General features: G+C 40.1%; 1 protein-coding gene across 9 annotated transcripts in view; it reads right to left on the bottom strand.

Annotated features, from left to right (window-relative positions):
* Window positions 1-1,894: 1,894 nt before the first annotated feature.
* The window catches only part of grin1a (glutamate receptor, ionotropic, N-methyl D-aspartate 1a), a 28,847-nt gene continuing 13,664 nt past the window's right edge, over window positions 1,895-17,077 (bottom strand). For 2 of the 9 annotated variants that reach the window (XM_016551844.1, XM_016551846.1), the window contains 14 exons: window positions 16,097-16,241; window positions 15,743-15,829; window positions 15,473-15,620; window positions 14,612-14,739; window positions 14,365-14,529; window positions 14,062-14,180; window positions 13,512-13,624; window positions 13,262-13,410; window positions 13,027-13,184; window positions 12,418-12,579; window positions 11,285-11,394; window positions 10,808-10,953; window positions 8,278-8,304; window positions 7,169-7,833 (listed from right to left, as the gene is read on the bottom strand). In XM_016551844.1, the coding sequence (XP_016407330.1) occupies window positions 7,600-7,833; window positions 8,278-8,304; window positions 10,808-10,953; window positions 11,285-11,394; window positions 12,418-12,579; window positions 13,027-13,184; window positions 13,262-13,410; window positions 13,512-13,624; window positions 14,062-14,180; window positions 14,365-14,529; window positions 14,612-14,739; window positions 15,473-15,620; window positions 15,743-15,829; window positions 16,097-16,241 (1,891 nt within the window). In that variant the 3' untranslated portion in view covers window positions 7,169-7,599. Of the gene's footprint in view, window positions 3,952-7,168; window positions 7,834-8,277; window positions 8,305-10,807; window positions 10,954-11,284; window positions 11,395-12,417; window positions 12,580-13,026; window positions 13,185-13,261; window positions 13,411-13,511; window positions 13,625-14,061; window positions 14,181-14,364; window positions 14,530-14,611; window positions 14,740-15,472; window positions 15,621-15,742; window positions 15,830-16,096; window positions 16,242-17,077 lie in introns of those variants that run through there. The other 7 variants (XM_016551845.1, XM_016551847.1, XM_016551853.1 and 4 more) reach the window with 6 other exon arrangements.

Below are 17,077 nucleotides of genomic sequence, written 5' to 3'. Positions count from 1 at the left end.
GCAGGAAGGTGTGACACAGTTTAGCAGTTCAAAAACAGTTCGTAATACGTTTCAGTAAATAAGCTATGTAGTATTGTGCAGCAAAGACTAAAGTAAACTCACCTGTTGCAGACGTCAATGTTTGCAGAGGAACAGTCTGTCCTTACTGATGATGGTGATACCGCCTCTTAAATACGCTGTCAGGCGTTTTCCTCATACTTTCAAATTCATGATGAGAGATTAACAAGTCACTATTTTGACTACTACCCCCGGCCCATAACGTAGACGTCTGACTAATGTATGCATCTCCACCTCTCCAGAACTGCCTGTAGCTAATATTGAACTTTCTGGGAAATGGATAGTCAAAGTGGAAGGTGTGTTTATTTGCTGCAGTACTTGTCTCTGTGCAGGTCTTCGTACATTGCGATTTTACTCGAGGAATTATCTATTTAGCTATTTGTACATAAATCACATATATACACACATGCACATTTATTTAGCTAACTAGGGACAATGCATAGATTCATGTTGTTTTTATACACAGTTATACACTTTATAACCTAATCCTAAAAGGAAAAAAAAAAATCAGCAAACCTAACCCTAAAAGGAAAAAAAAATCTGCATTTATACCATATATATATTATATACAATATATACAGTGGGTACGGAAAGTATTCAGACCCCCTTAAATTTTTCACTCTTTGTTATATTGCAACCATTTGCTAAAATCGTGGCCTCCATAATCCTTAAATGGAAGACGTTTGGGACGGCCAGAACCCTTCCTAGAGCTGGCCGTCTGGCCAAACTGAGCTATCGGGGGAGAAGAGCCTTGGTGAGAGAGGTAAAGAAGAACCCAAAGATCACTGTGGCTGAGCTCCAGAGATGCAGTCGGGAGATGGGAGAAAGTTGTAGAAAGTCAACCATCACTGCAGCCCTCCACCAGTCGGGGCTTTATGGCAGAGTGGCCCGACGGAAGCCTCTCCTCAGTGGAAGACACATGAAAGCCCGCATGGAGTTTGCTAAAAAAACACCTGAAGGACTCCAAGATGGTGAGAAATAAGATTCTCTGGTCTGATGAGACCAAGATAGAACTTTTTGGCCTTAATTCTAAGCGGTATGTGTGGAGAAAACCAGGCACCTGTCCAATACAGTCCCAACAGTGAAGCATGGTGGTGGCAGCATCATGCTGTGGGGGTGTTTTTCAGCTGCAGGGACAGGACGACTGGTTGCAATCGAGGGAAAGATGAATGCGGCCAAGTACAGGGATATCCTGGGCGAAAACCTTCTCCAGAGTGCTCAGGACCTCAGACTGGAACTAAGGTTTACCTTCCAACAAGACAATGACCCTAAGCACACAGCTAAAATAACGAAGGAGTGGCTTCACAACAACTCTGTGACTGTTCTTGAATGGCCCAGCCAGAGCCCTGACTTAAACCCAATTGAGCATCTCTGGAGAGACCTAAAAATGGCTGTCCACCAACGTTTACCATCCAACCTGATAGAACTGGAGAGGATCTGCAAGGAGGAATGGCAGAGGATCCCCAAATCCATGTGTGAAAAACTTGTTGCATCTTTCCCAAAGACTCATGGCTGTATTAGATCAAGAGGGTGCTTCTACTAAATACTGAGCATTTTTCAGTTTTTCTTTTTTAATAAATCTGCAAAGATGTCAACAATTCTGTGTTTTTCTGTCAATATGGGGTGCTGTGTGTACATTAATGAGGAAAAAAATTTAACTTAAATGATTTTAGCAAATGGCTGCAATATAACAAAGAGTGAAAAATTTAAGGGGGTCTGAATACTTTCCGTACCCACTGTATATATTTTGGGACACTTTGTCAAGTTTTGCTCTCTTCTGGGTACAAATTTATGCTCAAAATTTGGAACACACACACACACAGGCTATATATAGTGATTTGGAAATCATGGAAATAAATGAAATCCATGGATATTTTTATAGTGAATAATATAATATCATTATATGCTCACAAAATTGAAAAGACACTTAGTTGTGGTCTGCAACTGACATGGCACAAATTTATTGGCACACAGAAATTTTATTTCTATATATTTTGTCAAAATGCATTGAAGAAGTATCTAAAATTAACTGAAACATAATGTAACATTGTAGCACTTATTAAAGTAAGACTTATGCTCAGGATATGTGTGTTACTGTATGTGATGTAATTTATCTGATTGTGTTATTTGTGTGTCATTTACAGTGTGACAGTTTCTCATAAAACACTCCCTTTTTTCAACATTTTCATAAAATCATCTGCAATCTAGCAGTCCAGGCAACATAAACTGAATTCAGTGTTCACATGCCCTGAAATCAGATATAATACATAATTCTTCTGAAGTACAAACCACATTCATTGACCCAAGCAATGAGAAAAACATACTGTACATACACCTGTCAGTTTGAAAAGACTAAAAACTAAATAAATGTAAGCTAATAGTAAACAGAAGATATATGCGATATGCACTAATTTGACACAGTTTAACTCTGATATATCAGAAACGAATCCAAATCTCTTGATATATGAAAACTAGAAAAGGAGTGTTTTGTTAAATTCAAACAGCTGACAGTTACATATAACATATTTCGCATTCTCAAATGTGCATTTTCATATCAAGTATTAGTATTACAATCAACATTTGGCAAATTGCATAATTTCCATATGCTTATAGCTTCCAACAGATACACATTAAAGTGCTAGGTAGATGATCTCTCTTATAGGGGAGTTTCCATGGGTCATATAAATAGCATTAAGTGAACATTTACAGTAAGCAGTCCTTATTTGTGCAGCTTTTGTTGATGTTTCTCAACCCCAGAACTTGGGAACGGGCCAGTTTTGCCATCTAACTAATAGGTGTATACGAAACTACAGCACCAGTGTTGAAAATAAATGGGCACACTTGGGGTTTTCTCATGTAAAAGATCTCTGAGGTCGTCCGTGGGGATGACACACAGAGATGATTTTGCGTGAGACGCCAAGTGCTAGTTGGATGAAAAAACTCGGCCCCTTGATGCACCCTTCAGACTGAAGTTGAGAACGACTGCATTTAAGGAGGAAGAACTGTTGAGTTTGAAGGAGAGTTTGCAATTAACTGATGTGCAGTAAGCCACATCTTAAATCTAACATTTTAATTGTATACTTTTTCTTGTCCATAATCCTTTAGGGACAAATTTGCATGCATATTACATGCAAAGGGATGTTAGAATATAAAAGACAATGATATATGAAACCGCACAGATCATGTGCTTGATTGGCTGACATTTTGCTTTATAGATTATATAGACAAAGAATGAAAAACAATGAACAGAAAGCAAATAAAACAATAAAAAATGTAAAGAAGATAAATATCATATGTAAATGATGAATATAATTAATTTCATACGTACTACAACTAGTTAATTCTTTAAATAATGGCCGTAGAATCGGCCTTGCAACATGAAATGTTTTGTTCTTTGTTCTAAATTATACTGTACAATACTTAAACCACTTAATCAACATAAGAATAAGCACTAATATTAATAAGAAATATTTCTACATAATGATAAAGAATTTATACAGAAGAAGTACTGGTGGATGGAATGATAGTATACTAATTTCAGCATCAAGCTGTGATGGTGTATGCGCTTATGTGTTTATATGGTCTGTGTGTTCGCAGTGGTCCAGTGCATTGCAGTGTCATGCCATCCCTTGCAGTCCACCATCAAGTCCTAACAGGTCCCATTGGCTCTTCATAAAGGTGAAGTGGCTCAGTAGTTCTCGTCCATGATGGATCCATTGTGCAAAACCTAGAGGAGCGGTACTACAACGCTCCCCTCTAGTTCCATCTTGTTTGTCTCTAAAGAATGAGCATGTCTTTATGTTAAACTCTCCCTCTTTCTCTGCCTCACACCACCGTGCTGACAGACGGGTCGGACAAGTTGAGTTGGCCCGTAATGTCTGTGGGTGGGTATTGCTGTAGAAAGAGAGAGAAGGTAGAAAACACACAGGATAGAGAACATTAGTGCGACTGTTACCTTTCCTTTTCCCCAAAAGCCCAGAACGGAATTAGCTTCTTTACCCCCAAGGCAGCAGGTAGCATGCAAATCCAAAACAGGTACTCAACCATTGAATGTTTCAGACGTCATTGCACTAAATTTTGCCTTCAGGCCAGGACTCAGAAACATTTTAAAGGCTATGTTTTACAATTGAATGCAACACTTAAAAATTCTGTTACATCTAAGGAGGTTATAAAAATTTTAAATGGTGTGGGAGAAGTGTTCTTCCAGCTATCTTGCTGCCGTAAGTGGTATTTAGAATTTAATTCAAAGAAGAGGAAGCAGGTTCTCTGCTGAGAGATGGTTTTAGGTCATAACCTGATAACCTATGTGTTATTTATATAAGCATTATTGGGTCAAAAGTCAAAATGTATTTGGACACTTGCGACACACTTAAAAATATATGACTGTCATTGCATTATATAATGAAATATAAACCAATTGGCATCTGCAAACAAGTGATGTTAACCAATGACCTTTTTTTCCAAGCTATATTTGCAGTTGCTTTTAACCCAGTTGGCTCAATGTGGTTTCTAGTGGATATATGATATCAGATCCCCTCACGTTCACACTGGCGCACTAGCAGAGTAAACATAGTTGTAGTTCATAACATTAACTATAGACATTGGTTCCATTTTTGACTTTCAACCAGAAAGTGTCCAGAAAGTATCCAGAAATACTTTTTATCTTCAATAATATTATAGATTATAGATTTAGAACAGTATTAAAACCTAACAACCAAAGTATTTCTCCTAAAGTTTGTTAATGGACACAAATACCAGTTGCTTTCATATTTTGTTGTCTAATGCAATGACGTTACTACATTTTTAAACTTGGCTTAAATGTTCAAATACTTTCTGGGCCACTGCATATTTATATTTGTAATATATATTTAATTCTCATTCAGTTGCAGTTCCTGTTTCCTCATCTCAAGCTTAGACGTGTTAGAAGAGCAACAAGCTGTTTTCTCACATGGGCATCTGCAGTGCCGGGTTGGCAAAACACTCAATGACATGCAGGTGCCCAGTCAGAAGGCAATTAACAAAACAAAACTTTTTTTTTTTGCTTTCAGTTTTTGTAAGCTATAAAATGTCTCTCAGTGAGGCTTGCCATGTTGCAACGGCAAGGACATTTTTATTAAAACAAAGTATTTTGATCTGACAGGATTATTACATTATTATCATTTCAAGTTCTGTTCCTTGCTGTGGCAATCTGTGAAATTGAGGCACAGAGAGCTTTTTTGGTTAAGCTGACAAACATTTTTTTTTCTTTTTTTGGTGATCTGCTAATCAAGACAGATATATATACCTAAGGAATACATTTTCAAAAAGCAAAATACATATATTGATGGAAAAGCAGCAGCAACGAGTTTCATATTATTCTAAATTTTAAGAGTTTAGCAAAAACCAAGGACACATGCAATGTTTGGATGTCTGATTTCAAAATAATTTCAAAATACAATTTCTTATAAACAATTTATACATATTAATTATGAATTTAATATTTACCATACTGATTATAGCATGTGTCCTCTTTTATAGCTTACTGTTTTTTTTTTTATTACTATGCCATTGCCAATAAATAAGCTTATAAGCTCAATATATGATGCAACAACTCTAAAAGCCAAAGCTTTTGGCAAAAGTTCTCATTGTCAAGATCATCATCATCATATTGCAGAATAGATGTATTCAGCAATACTTCTGATGACACCGGGAGGCTTTTTTTTTGTCTTCCTTGGTGTTGCATCAAGAATGCCCTTAGCACGCCTTAGAGAGCATGAGAGAGTTCTTGTTATGTTCACTTAGAAGGCTTTCTGTTGGCACTTCCAAATCAAGCTCACAGTGCCCCCTGGTGAGAGACAGTGAATCAGCAAAAGAGACAAAAAGTGTGTGTATCATCACTACCACAAAAAATGCAACTACTTCTACTAAGGCAACCAAAACACAGTCTCTACTTCTACGACAGATATATTGCATGCTTGCAGAGGAAGAGAGAGGCTGTGTAGCATGTACATCATGTGGGGGACGTCGACAGTTATAAATCCATATACATCCACTTATATAGAAAGAGAGGCGACACTGATATCAAGAAATAAAAGGATGGTTAAACACTGTGGATGGCTACTATTGTTTTTCTGATTTTCACCTGGATTGTTGTGCCTTTTCTTCACCATTCACCACCCCAACCCACCTTCCCCATTTTCTTAAACATTTTAAAAGGAAAAAAAAGTAACGTAATTCCTAAATAAAATGTGAGAAAACTTAACATATAGCAAATAGTGCTGAAAATGGAGGGAAAAAACTAACAATCATGTATAGGTTTTTAGGCCCTATTTAATAAGTTGTCGTGCCATAGCAAATCATATTAATGTTAATCAAAATCAACAGTTATGAAATTTGTAGAATTGATCTGTTTATGATATACTAAATACAAGTATATGTGTAGTATATATAGTTATAGAACTTTCTCCATATCTGGAAAGGTTTTACTATGGCAGCACAGTAATTTTATAATATATAATAATATTAATAATTATGTAATGATTAATGATATAATCATTTTGCTGTTTACGCTATATTCCAAGTCTTCCAAATCCACACAATGTTGTAGGAGGATCCGATTGAAATTTGAGCCATTCGCTGAAAATTTTAATAGCTCTCAAATTTAATTCACATATTGCATGTCAGGTTTATGCCATTGATATCAAACGTCATTTGTTCTTGCATGTTTTATGACTTCTTTATAAGACTTTGAATATAGCACATAAATTACTACTTTTATGGTACTTTTATGATGTTTTTTAGCGCTTGAGAGCCCTTGGTCACTGTCTGCTATTACTGAATGGAGAAAAGCAGCATTCCGCTGTCTCCTTTTGTGTTCCACGGCAGAAAGAAGATCATACAGATTTGGTACAACATGAGGGTGAGTAAATGATGACAGAATTTTCATTTTCAAATTCCCATTCCTTGAAATAAACTTTGTTAGGACCTTAAACAAAACAGTTGTTCAAAAGAAAATCATTGTTAATTGATGATTCCAAAGTCTGAAAGGGAAGTTCCGCTGTTTAAAAAAAATGAGTTAGTCCGCATGGTATCGGTTGCTCTGATCAAACACCACAACACCAAAGCATGCCGTCTGGAAACAAACATCGCAAGATTTGACTGTTCATATCAATAATGTCAGGCAGGTTTGGGGACGAGAAACACACAAATACGCACAACACATCCCACCAAAAAGAGTCACACACGTCCACCCGCACTAACACACACTCCACATCCAGAGGTTGCAATAGGGAGAGAAGCAGCCCAGAAACATCAGGCATTGTGCAGCGCCCCCTCCTCTTGGAACAGCTCTTAGGTTAGAACCTTTTCCCTGATCACTGGGTCCTAAAACCTTTCAGCTTAACTCTTAAGGATGGCTGAGCTCTTAAGTCCTAACTGACAGATGGGGTCTGGATGGTGACTCGATGACTGACTGACAGACACGTGGCCGTGGCCGAGATGCCAGGAATGGAGGAATAACCAGAGAGAAATGCGGCTCTCTTGGTTTCAGACATGACATGTCGTTTAAGACAGAAGAAAGTAGATACAGAGAGAGGAGCGGAAGAATAGGACGAGAGAAAGACAGACGCAGAAAGAGGAAGAGAGACCGGCTGAGTAAAAAGAGATGCCATTCCTTAACCTCCTTACCGTGTCTTTGGAGGACCTACGTCTCTTGATGCTGGAGGCCAGGGTGGTACTGATGGACCTAAAAGAGGGTTTCTTTTTTGGGTCGCTGTCTGCTCTACCACTTTTCCTATCCTAAAATAAATATACGTAGAACAATTATTCATGTTCTCTGGCTGGTTTTCAACTGCCAAAACCACATCCCCTCGTTCCCCGTTGATAAGCTATCTTAAACCCAACGATCTATAAATATGAATGGAAGTCAGACTTGTTTGATTCAAAGAGACTAAGAATTGGTAGTAACAGATGCAACAGATTTGGTTGCATGAAGTGGCAGCACTTTCGAATTCCCAAATGATCTTCCTTGGCATATGTTTTGTGCTGTTTCATAAATACTTCTTCTTAACACTTTGTGGTTTTAGGCACAAAAGAAGATTGGGACCTTTTTGCCCACTTCCCTCCCACTGTCCAACAAAGGTGCCCCACACGGCTACTCTCTGGCCTCTACAAAGGGTACGAAGGTATAGCACAAGACTGGGTGTGTTTGTGTAAGAAAAGGTCGAATTAAGGTATTCTTACATCCTGAGTCTCTACAGAGGAAGAGGGCTGCATTGGGGAGGAAAAAAGAAAAATAAATGAATATTTATCCACTTGCTTTAAAGATCATATGACTTTTAGATCCATAAGCAAAAGCAGAAGGCAGCAACATGGGTTTGCTGAGGAAATAATGACATCAAAGCCAAGCAGTCTGTAATATCACAAAACAAAACAACACTCTTATAGGGAAGTAGAGCAACCAATAAAATGCCAAAAGAGCACAGGATATGAAATAATACTGATCAATACATGAATACTTATAAGAACCCTCTTTGAGCGTTATACTTTTTGTAGGGTATAACGGAAATCCACACCACACATACAGTAAGTAATGTACTCTAGGGTGTCAGGGAGTTCGGTTAAATGTGGTGTGAATTTCATTTAAATTCATGCAGAGGGCAGTAGGAGCAAGGGTGTGGATAAAGTAAGCAAAATGTGGACAAGCATTCAGTTGACTTTGGCTGATGGAAAACTCTCAGGATCATCTTCATATTTGTTGCGGTCCTTTAAAAGTTTCTGAACATCATTTGACCCCTGCTACATATTAAAAAATCTACCACTTTGGGACTTACCACAATGTCTTTGCAATCTAAGAACAACTTTGCTAAACACACTCTTGTTTGTCCTTCATCAATTTTATGCTTTTAACAAAGAAAAAATATTAATAAGCCCTATTTGGCTGTGGTCAGAGCACTGTCTGTGCATTTAGCATGCTGGACCCACATAGACCACCAGCACAGTGAGACACGTAACTGACTGCAAGCTTTGACATAGTATCTCATGAGAGCACATTCACGCTTCATTTAGTTTTGCATCATCCTGTTTTTCAGTGTTTCCATTTGTTTCCTCATTTTCCTGAAGGCAGTGCACTTCTGAATGGGCTCTGCTCCAAGAGACAACCATTAACCATTGTAATGTGGACAGCTTGTTTTTGACATCTCTGTGCTTTTGAGATGACAGCGGAACAGCCCAGTGGACAAAATTGCAAATTGGGCAGGTTATTCAGAAGTGCAGTGTGTGTGTGTTACACGTAGTTCCCTTTATGAAGGTGCAGTATACACAAGTGCAAATGGGGTGTTTGAATATGGACATTCATTTAGAAGTACTCACACAAAACATTTATATTTATACTCAAGCTCGCAAAGATATCACCATCAAAAAAGTTGTGTAAATTCCTATACAGAAAGGAAGAGCTGACAAAAAAACATGAAATGCCACAGTGATGAATCCATACTAACTAATGTTTTATATTTAAATCAACCCCTCTATTTTATCTGGCATAGGTCTTCTAGACTTCAAATTTAAAGTGTTTTTGTGTTTGCTTGACCTTTCTGCATATAAGCCTACATGCATATACATACAAAGACAATTATACATGTGAGGCAGATGACGGACATTGACAGTAAATTGACCGGCTCACAAAGACAAGCTACTGTGATCTTACCTTTCACTGCTACTGCTGTTTATTCTATTGCAGCAGTTTTGACCTTTTGTGATTTTGAATAAAGAAGCAGCTTGAGGCTCTCACAGCCTCACTGTACTTCTACCCAGCTCACTGGCCCACCCCTCACCAAATATCACAGTCCCATTGGGAAGACCTCCCTGGACTTCTTACTAGAAAACATCGGTCTTAATGGACACACAGGTGAGCAAGAGTTTGTAGCAGACATTTCAGTTGGACTGTGTTAGACTATAGTATGAATGTGCTGGATAGGGCTTTTGAAATATTTACTTCTATAATATGTTTAATGTCATATTATTACTCCTGTTTTTAAATAATATTAGCAAAGACTCATTACAGTTTGAGGCTAGGACTAACATCTATATCTAATTACACCAATTAGCGCTCTGTCCTGTTTTGTTTTGTTTTTTTACTAGCTTCCTGTTCTCTTTAGCATAGCTTGGTGATGTATACTAGCAGTACCTAATCAAGATTACCTTTTTATATCGCAAACATTATTTTGGCAGCCTACATCATCTTCAGGTATCATCTTCAGGTTCTATTTCACCTAACTGTGATACACTAAGTGGTTTGAAGCATTTAAGTGGTTCATGCCATGAAAGCAGCTTCATATTCTGATGAATAACTAAGCATATCAGCTATTTTAAATATACTGATTCGCGTAGCAAGGATGGCGTGGCAACAAGATGGATCAGCTTGTTTTACATACTAAAGATGGAGTCCCAGCCGCACCCACAGCTTGACTCCCTGAGCTCTCTTTATTGTCCTGTTGGGACAGACAAGAAGAAGGAGGCTGATTGAACCAGAGCAGCCTAGACAATTCCAGGCCCTTTTAGACGCCTAAGAACACACAATGGAGATCGTCCACCTTTGGTCACCACACCAAACAGTGCAACCAAAGATCTGTTTTTAGCAGAGGTATGAATGAAAAACTTGTGAGCTAAAGCCCTAGTACAAAAAGTGGTTCTTATGTAAAAGTCTGTTCGGAGGTCATTCCCTCATGTTCACCCTTCTTTTTACCTCTTGTGTTGTAGGAGAGAGCTACCTTACCTGTAGGTTCTTCCTCCAAACATTGACGGCCGCAAAGGCTAGCTGCATCTGCTTCCTGCGGGCGTCTTTATGGCGCTTATATGCAATCTCGATGAAAATGAGGAAGATCCCAGCTGCAATGCCTCCAGCAACTAGCATGAAGACACCTGTGAACGAGAGGGATGAATGAAACTGTCAGACGATTAACGCAGACACAGTATTCTTCTAATCAACCCACTGAGGAGCTGGAGGGGGTGGAGCCTCTGTGTGATGGAATCCTACATGTATTGCCCATATATGTGGGGCCTGCTGCTGAAAACCATGCAAAATGGATGGATGTTAAAGGTTAATGAGTTTGTTACAAATGTGAACACCAACACAGGTGAGCATAAAACGACAACTAAAAGCATTGGACAAAAAAAGGCCCCAATACCTTACCTACTGTACCTTTTTTGTCCAATCTCTTTTAGGTTTCTCTGTACCTGAAATGGACCATACCTGCCATATTCTCAAAGGTGAGTGTGGCTGGGGCATTGCTCCTTGAGTCACACTCCTGGTATCTCACCCAGGTTTTATCTAGGTCCTCCATGAAGCCATTCTCATGGGAACTGCAAGGGGTGGTGGAGAGCAGGAAGAGAAGTTCAAAAGTTGTTTTTGGTAGAAAGTACCGATAAATCCCACAAAGTCACCACAACCACCAGCACATACACACAAACACGTATATGATCAAGCACACAGACAACAGAGCAGGGATGAAAGAGGGGAAATACACAGAGAGAGATGAGTAAGTGTCCAATGGTGAGATTTTATACAACATAAAACTATACAGAAGCGTACGATATGCTGCTTCGGCTGGGACAGACCTGAGAATAGCCAGGGACACATTCTGTTTCCAGGGGCTGTCCTTGCGCATGCCTATGCCAAAGCCCGAACGGAAAAACAGCTCTCCCGTGGTCACCAGGTCGCACTTCTGCGAGGCTTCAAACTCCAGCACCGCAGAGTCCCAGATGAAAGCATGCAGCTTGCTGTTGGGGCAGGGGGAAGGGAGGAGGACGGAAGGGTGGGGGGTTACGGTGCAACAATACAGTGAGAAACAACACACTCGTGGCACCCGACCCCACCCACCCCTCTTGTGCAACTTGTGTTACCAGAAAACTAGACTGCCACCTCATAGGCAAATGAAATCCAATGCCGGACGAGTGGAGCTTTGTCCCCCATTGGATTCCCTCAATGACGTTTTTGCTGAAACCTGAAAAAGGTGTTCTTTAGCTCAATGTTAATATATGTTATGTGTGGCACATAGCTGGGCCTCTCCTGTGTGGGGTTATGGACCAGGGTCGCAGGTTAGTGCAGTAAGTGCTGGCACTGATTTATATACCTGAGACCTGCAGGCCCAGGACCCTCAAGACTGACTGTCAAAAGTTGTTTTTGGTAGAAAGTACCGATAAATCCCACAAAGTCACCACAACCACCAGCACATAAACACATATATGATCAAGCACACAGACAACAGAGCAGGGATGAAAGAGGGGAAATACACAGAGAGAGATGAGTAAGTGTCCAATGGTGAGATTTTATACAACATAAAACTATACAGAAGCGTACGATATGCTGCTTCGGCTGGGACAGACCTGAGAATAGCCAGGGACACATTCTGTTTCCAGGGGCTGTCCTTGCGCATGCCTATGCCAAAGCCCGAACGGAAAAACAGCTCTCCCGTGGTCACCAGGTCGCACTTCTGCGAGGCTTCAAACTCCAGCACCGCAGAGTCCCAGATGAAAGCATGCAGCTTGCTGTTGGGGCAGGGGGAAGGGAGGAGGACGGAAGGGTGGGGGGTTACGGTGCAACAATACAGTGAGAAACAACACACTCGTGGCACCCGACCCCACCCACCCCTCTTGTGCAACTTGTGTTACCAGAAATCTAGACTGCCACCTCATAGGCAAATGAAATCCAATGCCGGACGAGTGGAGCTTTGTCCCCCATTGGATTCCCTCAATGATGTTTTTGCTGAAAACCTGAAAAAGGTGTTCTTTAGCCCATTGTTAATATATGTTATGTGTGGCACATAGCTGGGCCTCTCCTGTGTGGGGTTATGGACCAGGGTCGCAGGTTAGTGCAGTAAGTGCTGGCACTGATTTATATACCTGAGACCTGCAGGCCCAGGACCCTCAAGACTGACTGACTGATTGACTGACCATGAGGCCAGACCTGCTGGTGTCTACCCAGCAGGGACTCACTTGTCCCGAACAGCCTGGATGGCTTCAGCGGCGCTTTCGTAGTTGTGCTTCTCCATGTGGCGGTACATGGTGCTCAGCTCAACTTGTCGCCGGAAGTAAATATCCACCGAACTTTGCTTCACTGTGGCATAGATGAACTTGTCTGATGGGTTCCTTAGCTGGAAAAAAAAATGCAAACTCACTATGCATTTTGAAAACCTTTACTTTGGTAGTTCAAGTGCTTAGAGAAGCATACCCTTGGGTCATTGATGCCGGTGATGCGCTCCTCAGGCCGGTCCAACACCAGGAAGGCAGCCAGGTTGGCAGTATAGGATGCTACTATAATCATAGCAAAGCCAGCCCACACCATTCCCAAGATTCTCGCTGAAAAACTACGTGGGGCACCTGGACAACATGTGTTAAGTACAGTAGTAGTCAAACATATGTCAAGTAAAACTCATTTAATTTAATATGATCTTAAAAACAAAGTTTGACTTTCACATCACCTTCTCCAATTCCAGAGTTCAACAAGACGCCCCAGGAAAACCACATAGCTGAAGATAAGGTGAGGGCATCCTCCTCTTCTTCTTCACTGTTTACTTTAAACCTTCCAAATGGGCTGGGAAAACCAGGTCAAACAGTGAAAATGTTCAGAAAGAGAATAGGCAAAGAACCCATATAAGTAGTCTTCAAATAAATAAGTGCTCCAGTATCCCAAGTCACTTAGCATTGACCAGATTGCAGAGACCATAGAGAGAACTATAACAGATTTGAAGCAAGGCAAAGAGACAGAGAGCAGACAGGAAAAGACAGATCGAGAGGGAAAAAGAACAGGCTCACAGAGTACAGCCACCCAACCTCCCCCACCTCTATGGCTACAATGACAATGAAACATGTTCAGCACTCTCATGTACTGTGGAGACATCCTGAAACAAAGGTGCTACATGATCCCAATGTGTGAAACAAACTAAAAGAACAAACAACATGTGCATTCAGCCACCCCATGGACATGCATAGAACAGGTAGCCACACTCTCAAACCAACGTCTTGTTGTACCTGAACCGGTCTAGTAGGTAAAGCATCACCGCCACCACATGCACCGATAGACCCACCAGTAGCCACAGTGTGCTCTGGAATGGCTGCATGAATGAGTCCAGTGTACTGCGAGGTATTTCCTGAAACACACATTGCATGATCACTAACATAAATTTAGCACATTTCAGTACCAGCTCTGGTAGGTACTAGCAATACTGTCATGAGGCTACAGTAGCAAGTGGTGACATTTTTCAAAAAGGCTATACTGATGATCTGTAACTAAAGTACAAATAGAATGTGGTATTTTGAGTAGTGTAATCGTACCTTTTTAACAAGGATAGTCAGTCCCTGGTATTTGAAAGGCTTGGAGAATTCTATGTACTGGGCTCGTTCATTGTTGATCGTCAAGGGTGCAACGATCATATCAGCAAGGCCACCCAGGAGCTCGCCCATCATACCATTCCATTCCTTCTTGTTACTGTTATTTACCTATATCACCAAAAGATTAGTAGAAAGCAATCTTATGACAATCATCTTGCCTGTACTTGGCACAACGTGAAAGTGAGCTTACCCTTTCTTGTGTTCCGAATTTCCCATCTGCCACCAGGTGTACTTCATAGGTGAAGTTCATGGTCATTGCCAATTTGATCAGAAGGTCAACGCAAAATCCGTAGCAACACTGGGGAACAATTGGGCGTCCTGTAACCAAACCAGAAAAAGTGAAATTTCATTCCATCTGACAAAATTGAAAGGTCAATATTTAGAAAGCCCACCATTCTCAGTTCACTCACCCCAATGCTAAAATTACTCACTTATTCAGAGATTGTGTTTCTCTTTTAGATGGTGTATGCTCTTAACTGCTAGACAGCATTGAGGTCTGATAAATTCCTTTTCTATAAATTCAACTTCCGCTCTGCTACTCAGCCAGTCATAGATTTTTTTGCAGATGATAATGGAATAAAATATTAACGAGCTATGTGAATTAATTTTCAATTAATCTATGGTACTGGCTGAATTGAAGTAGCCACAACTCTTGTGGTTGGAATGGATGTATTTTTCCATCCATTCTGATCTCAGACAGATGCAACAGCCAGATGGGAGCATCACCATCTAAAAGGAGTACAATCCTTCCATATTGACTTTCACACTGTACCTGTAGATTATATAGGCTGCGACACAAGGCACATATACAGCTGTCAGCTGTCACTATATGCAAAGCGGAACGGCATGACGGAAGCCCAAGCGACTCACACACAAAAAACACATGCGTACATTTTGCATTTTGCAAAAATAGTCACACACAACATAAAACACACATACCACGGACACACTTGCTACATTCATACATATATAAATACCTGCTGCATATATATGTATGTATGTATGTATCTCCAGACGGCGGATGTAGAAAAGCACAGTGACCTAAACGTCCCTGATGTGTTACCTGGGATGGTCTCATTTGGTCCAGTGCAGATCACCTTTTTAATTAAGACCCCATTAGGTGTGTACTCTTCCTTGCAGGTCCCGTCAAGCGTAGTTGGCTTCACATACACAAAGGGTTCCTGATGAATGGTCACTATCTGCAATAGATGGATGGGATTTTGTTCAGCTTTCCTATGTGGCATCAATCACTTTCAGGTAATTTCTGATTCATGACCCTAAATTATTAGCAAGTTTTGGATAGATGTAGTGAACCCTGTACCTTTAATCGAGTAGACATCTGGAATCCTCTCGGTCTTTCTGTTTCACCTCCAGGCCAAATAATCTTCCTCTGTTTATTCATCACCACCTGATGAAGCAGATAATTAACAGGCGTATAGTCATAATCATAATCTTTGTTCAATCCTCTAATCTAAAATAATTTGCATAGATTCCAAAAGTGCCATTACGGGGTTGGATTTGAATACAATTATGGGAATACTATGACTTAGTGTTGGCTTTAAAACTCTGTATTTTTGTCAAATTTATTTTTGTATGGCTCACAGGAACTAATGCAAGATTAAGGACCCATGTCATGAAATTATAAATTAAACACTGTGAAAGAAAAGACTAGTACTTGTGTTCCATTGTAAATGCCGACTTGAATCAGTCTGCTCTTCTGGTAGTTGAGAATGCTGTAATGAGCGTATTTTCTGTCACCGTCATCATTGAACTCAACGCGTCCTGTTAGGCCCTCTGGGTACTTGGAAGACATCAGTACCCTGTGGAGCACAGCCAGTACTGACCTGTGAGTAACTTTTTGTATGTGAATGTGATGCATGAAAAATATGCATAGATGAAATATCATGTGTTGTGACAGTGCGTTAGATCACAGTCTGTGGTTGTCAAAATCCATCAAAGAATGACACGGATGCACCCTCAAGCATGATGTTTACAGTAGAAAAAAGTACTCTAGAATTATGACAGTTTCTGGAAATAATGGCAGAAAAATAATTAGCTCTAGCTAATTTGACAGCCCTTTGATATTAATTCAGACAGTTCTTTAAAATCTCATAAGAGACCTGTAATTTATCTTTAAGCCATTTACGTTCAGCCCTCCTGCACTCCTTCCTGAGAGCACGGGTAGTACTATTTAACCAGGGCTGTAATTTAACCTTGTTTTTCTTAGCCTTGAAAGGAGCCACAACATCTAAAATAGCAGAACAAGAAGCGTTGAATTGATTAACCAACTCTTCTAAATCCATACTATGACAGGGAGATTCAAACAAAGTAAGTAAAGGGGAAACCTCAAAAGCTGCTGAAAAACTACTAGCTGTGTAAGGAGTGAGTACACGAGATGCGACAGGAACAGAAACATTACTTAAGACATCACATGGAAAATTAGAGCTAAAAAGAACAGTCTTATGATCAGAAAAAACGGTATCAACAATCTTCAGATTACCAACAGAAAACCCCAAAGATAAAACAAGATCAAGAGTATGACCATGCTCATGAGGCTGCGGTTCTCTCGGTTGGTTGTGCATCTTTTTCTTCCACACTTTTTCCTTCCACTCAACTTTCTGTTAACATGCTTGGATACAGCACTCTGTGAACAGCC

Source organism: Sinocyclocheilus rhinocerous, unplaced genomic scaffold (assembly GCF_001515625.1).
Source record: "Sinocyclocheilus rhinocerous isolate Xijiao unplaced genomic scaffold, SAMN03320098_v1.1 scaffold585, whole genome shotgun sequence".
Taxonomy (NCBI): domain Eukaryota; kingdom Metazoa; phylum Chordata; class Actinopteri; order Cypriniformes; family Cyprinidae; genus Sinocyclocheilus; species Sinocyclocheilus rhinocerous.
The sequence above is the reverse complement of the archived record's forward strand: the minus strand, read 5'-3'. Positions and strand labels throughout refer to the sequence as shown.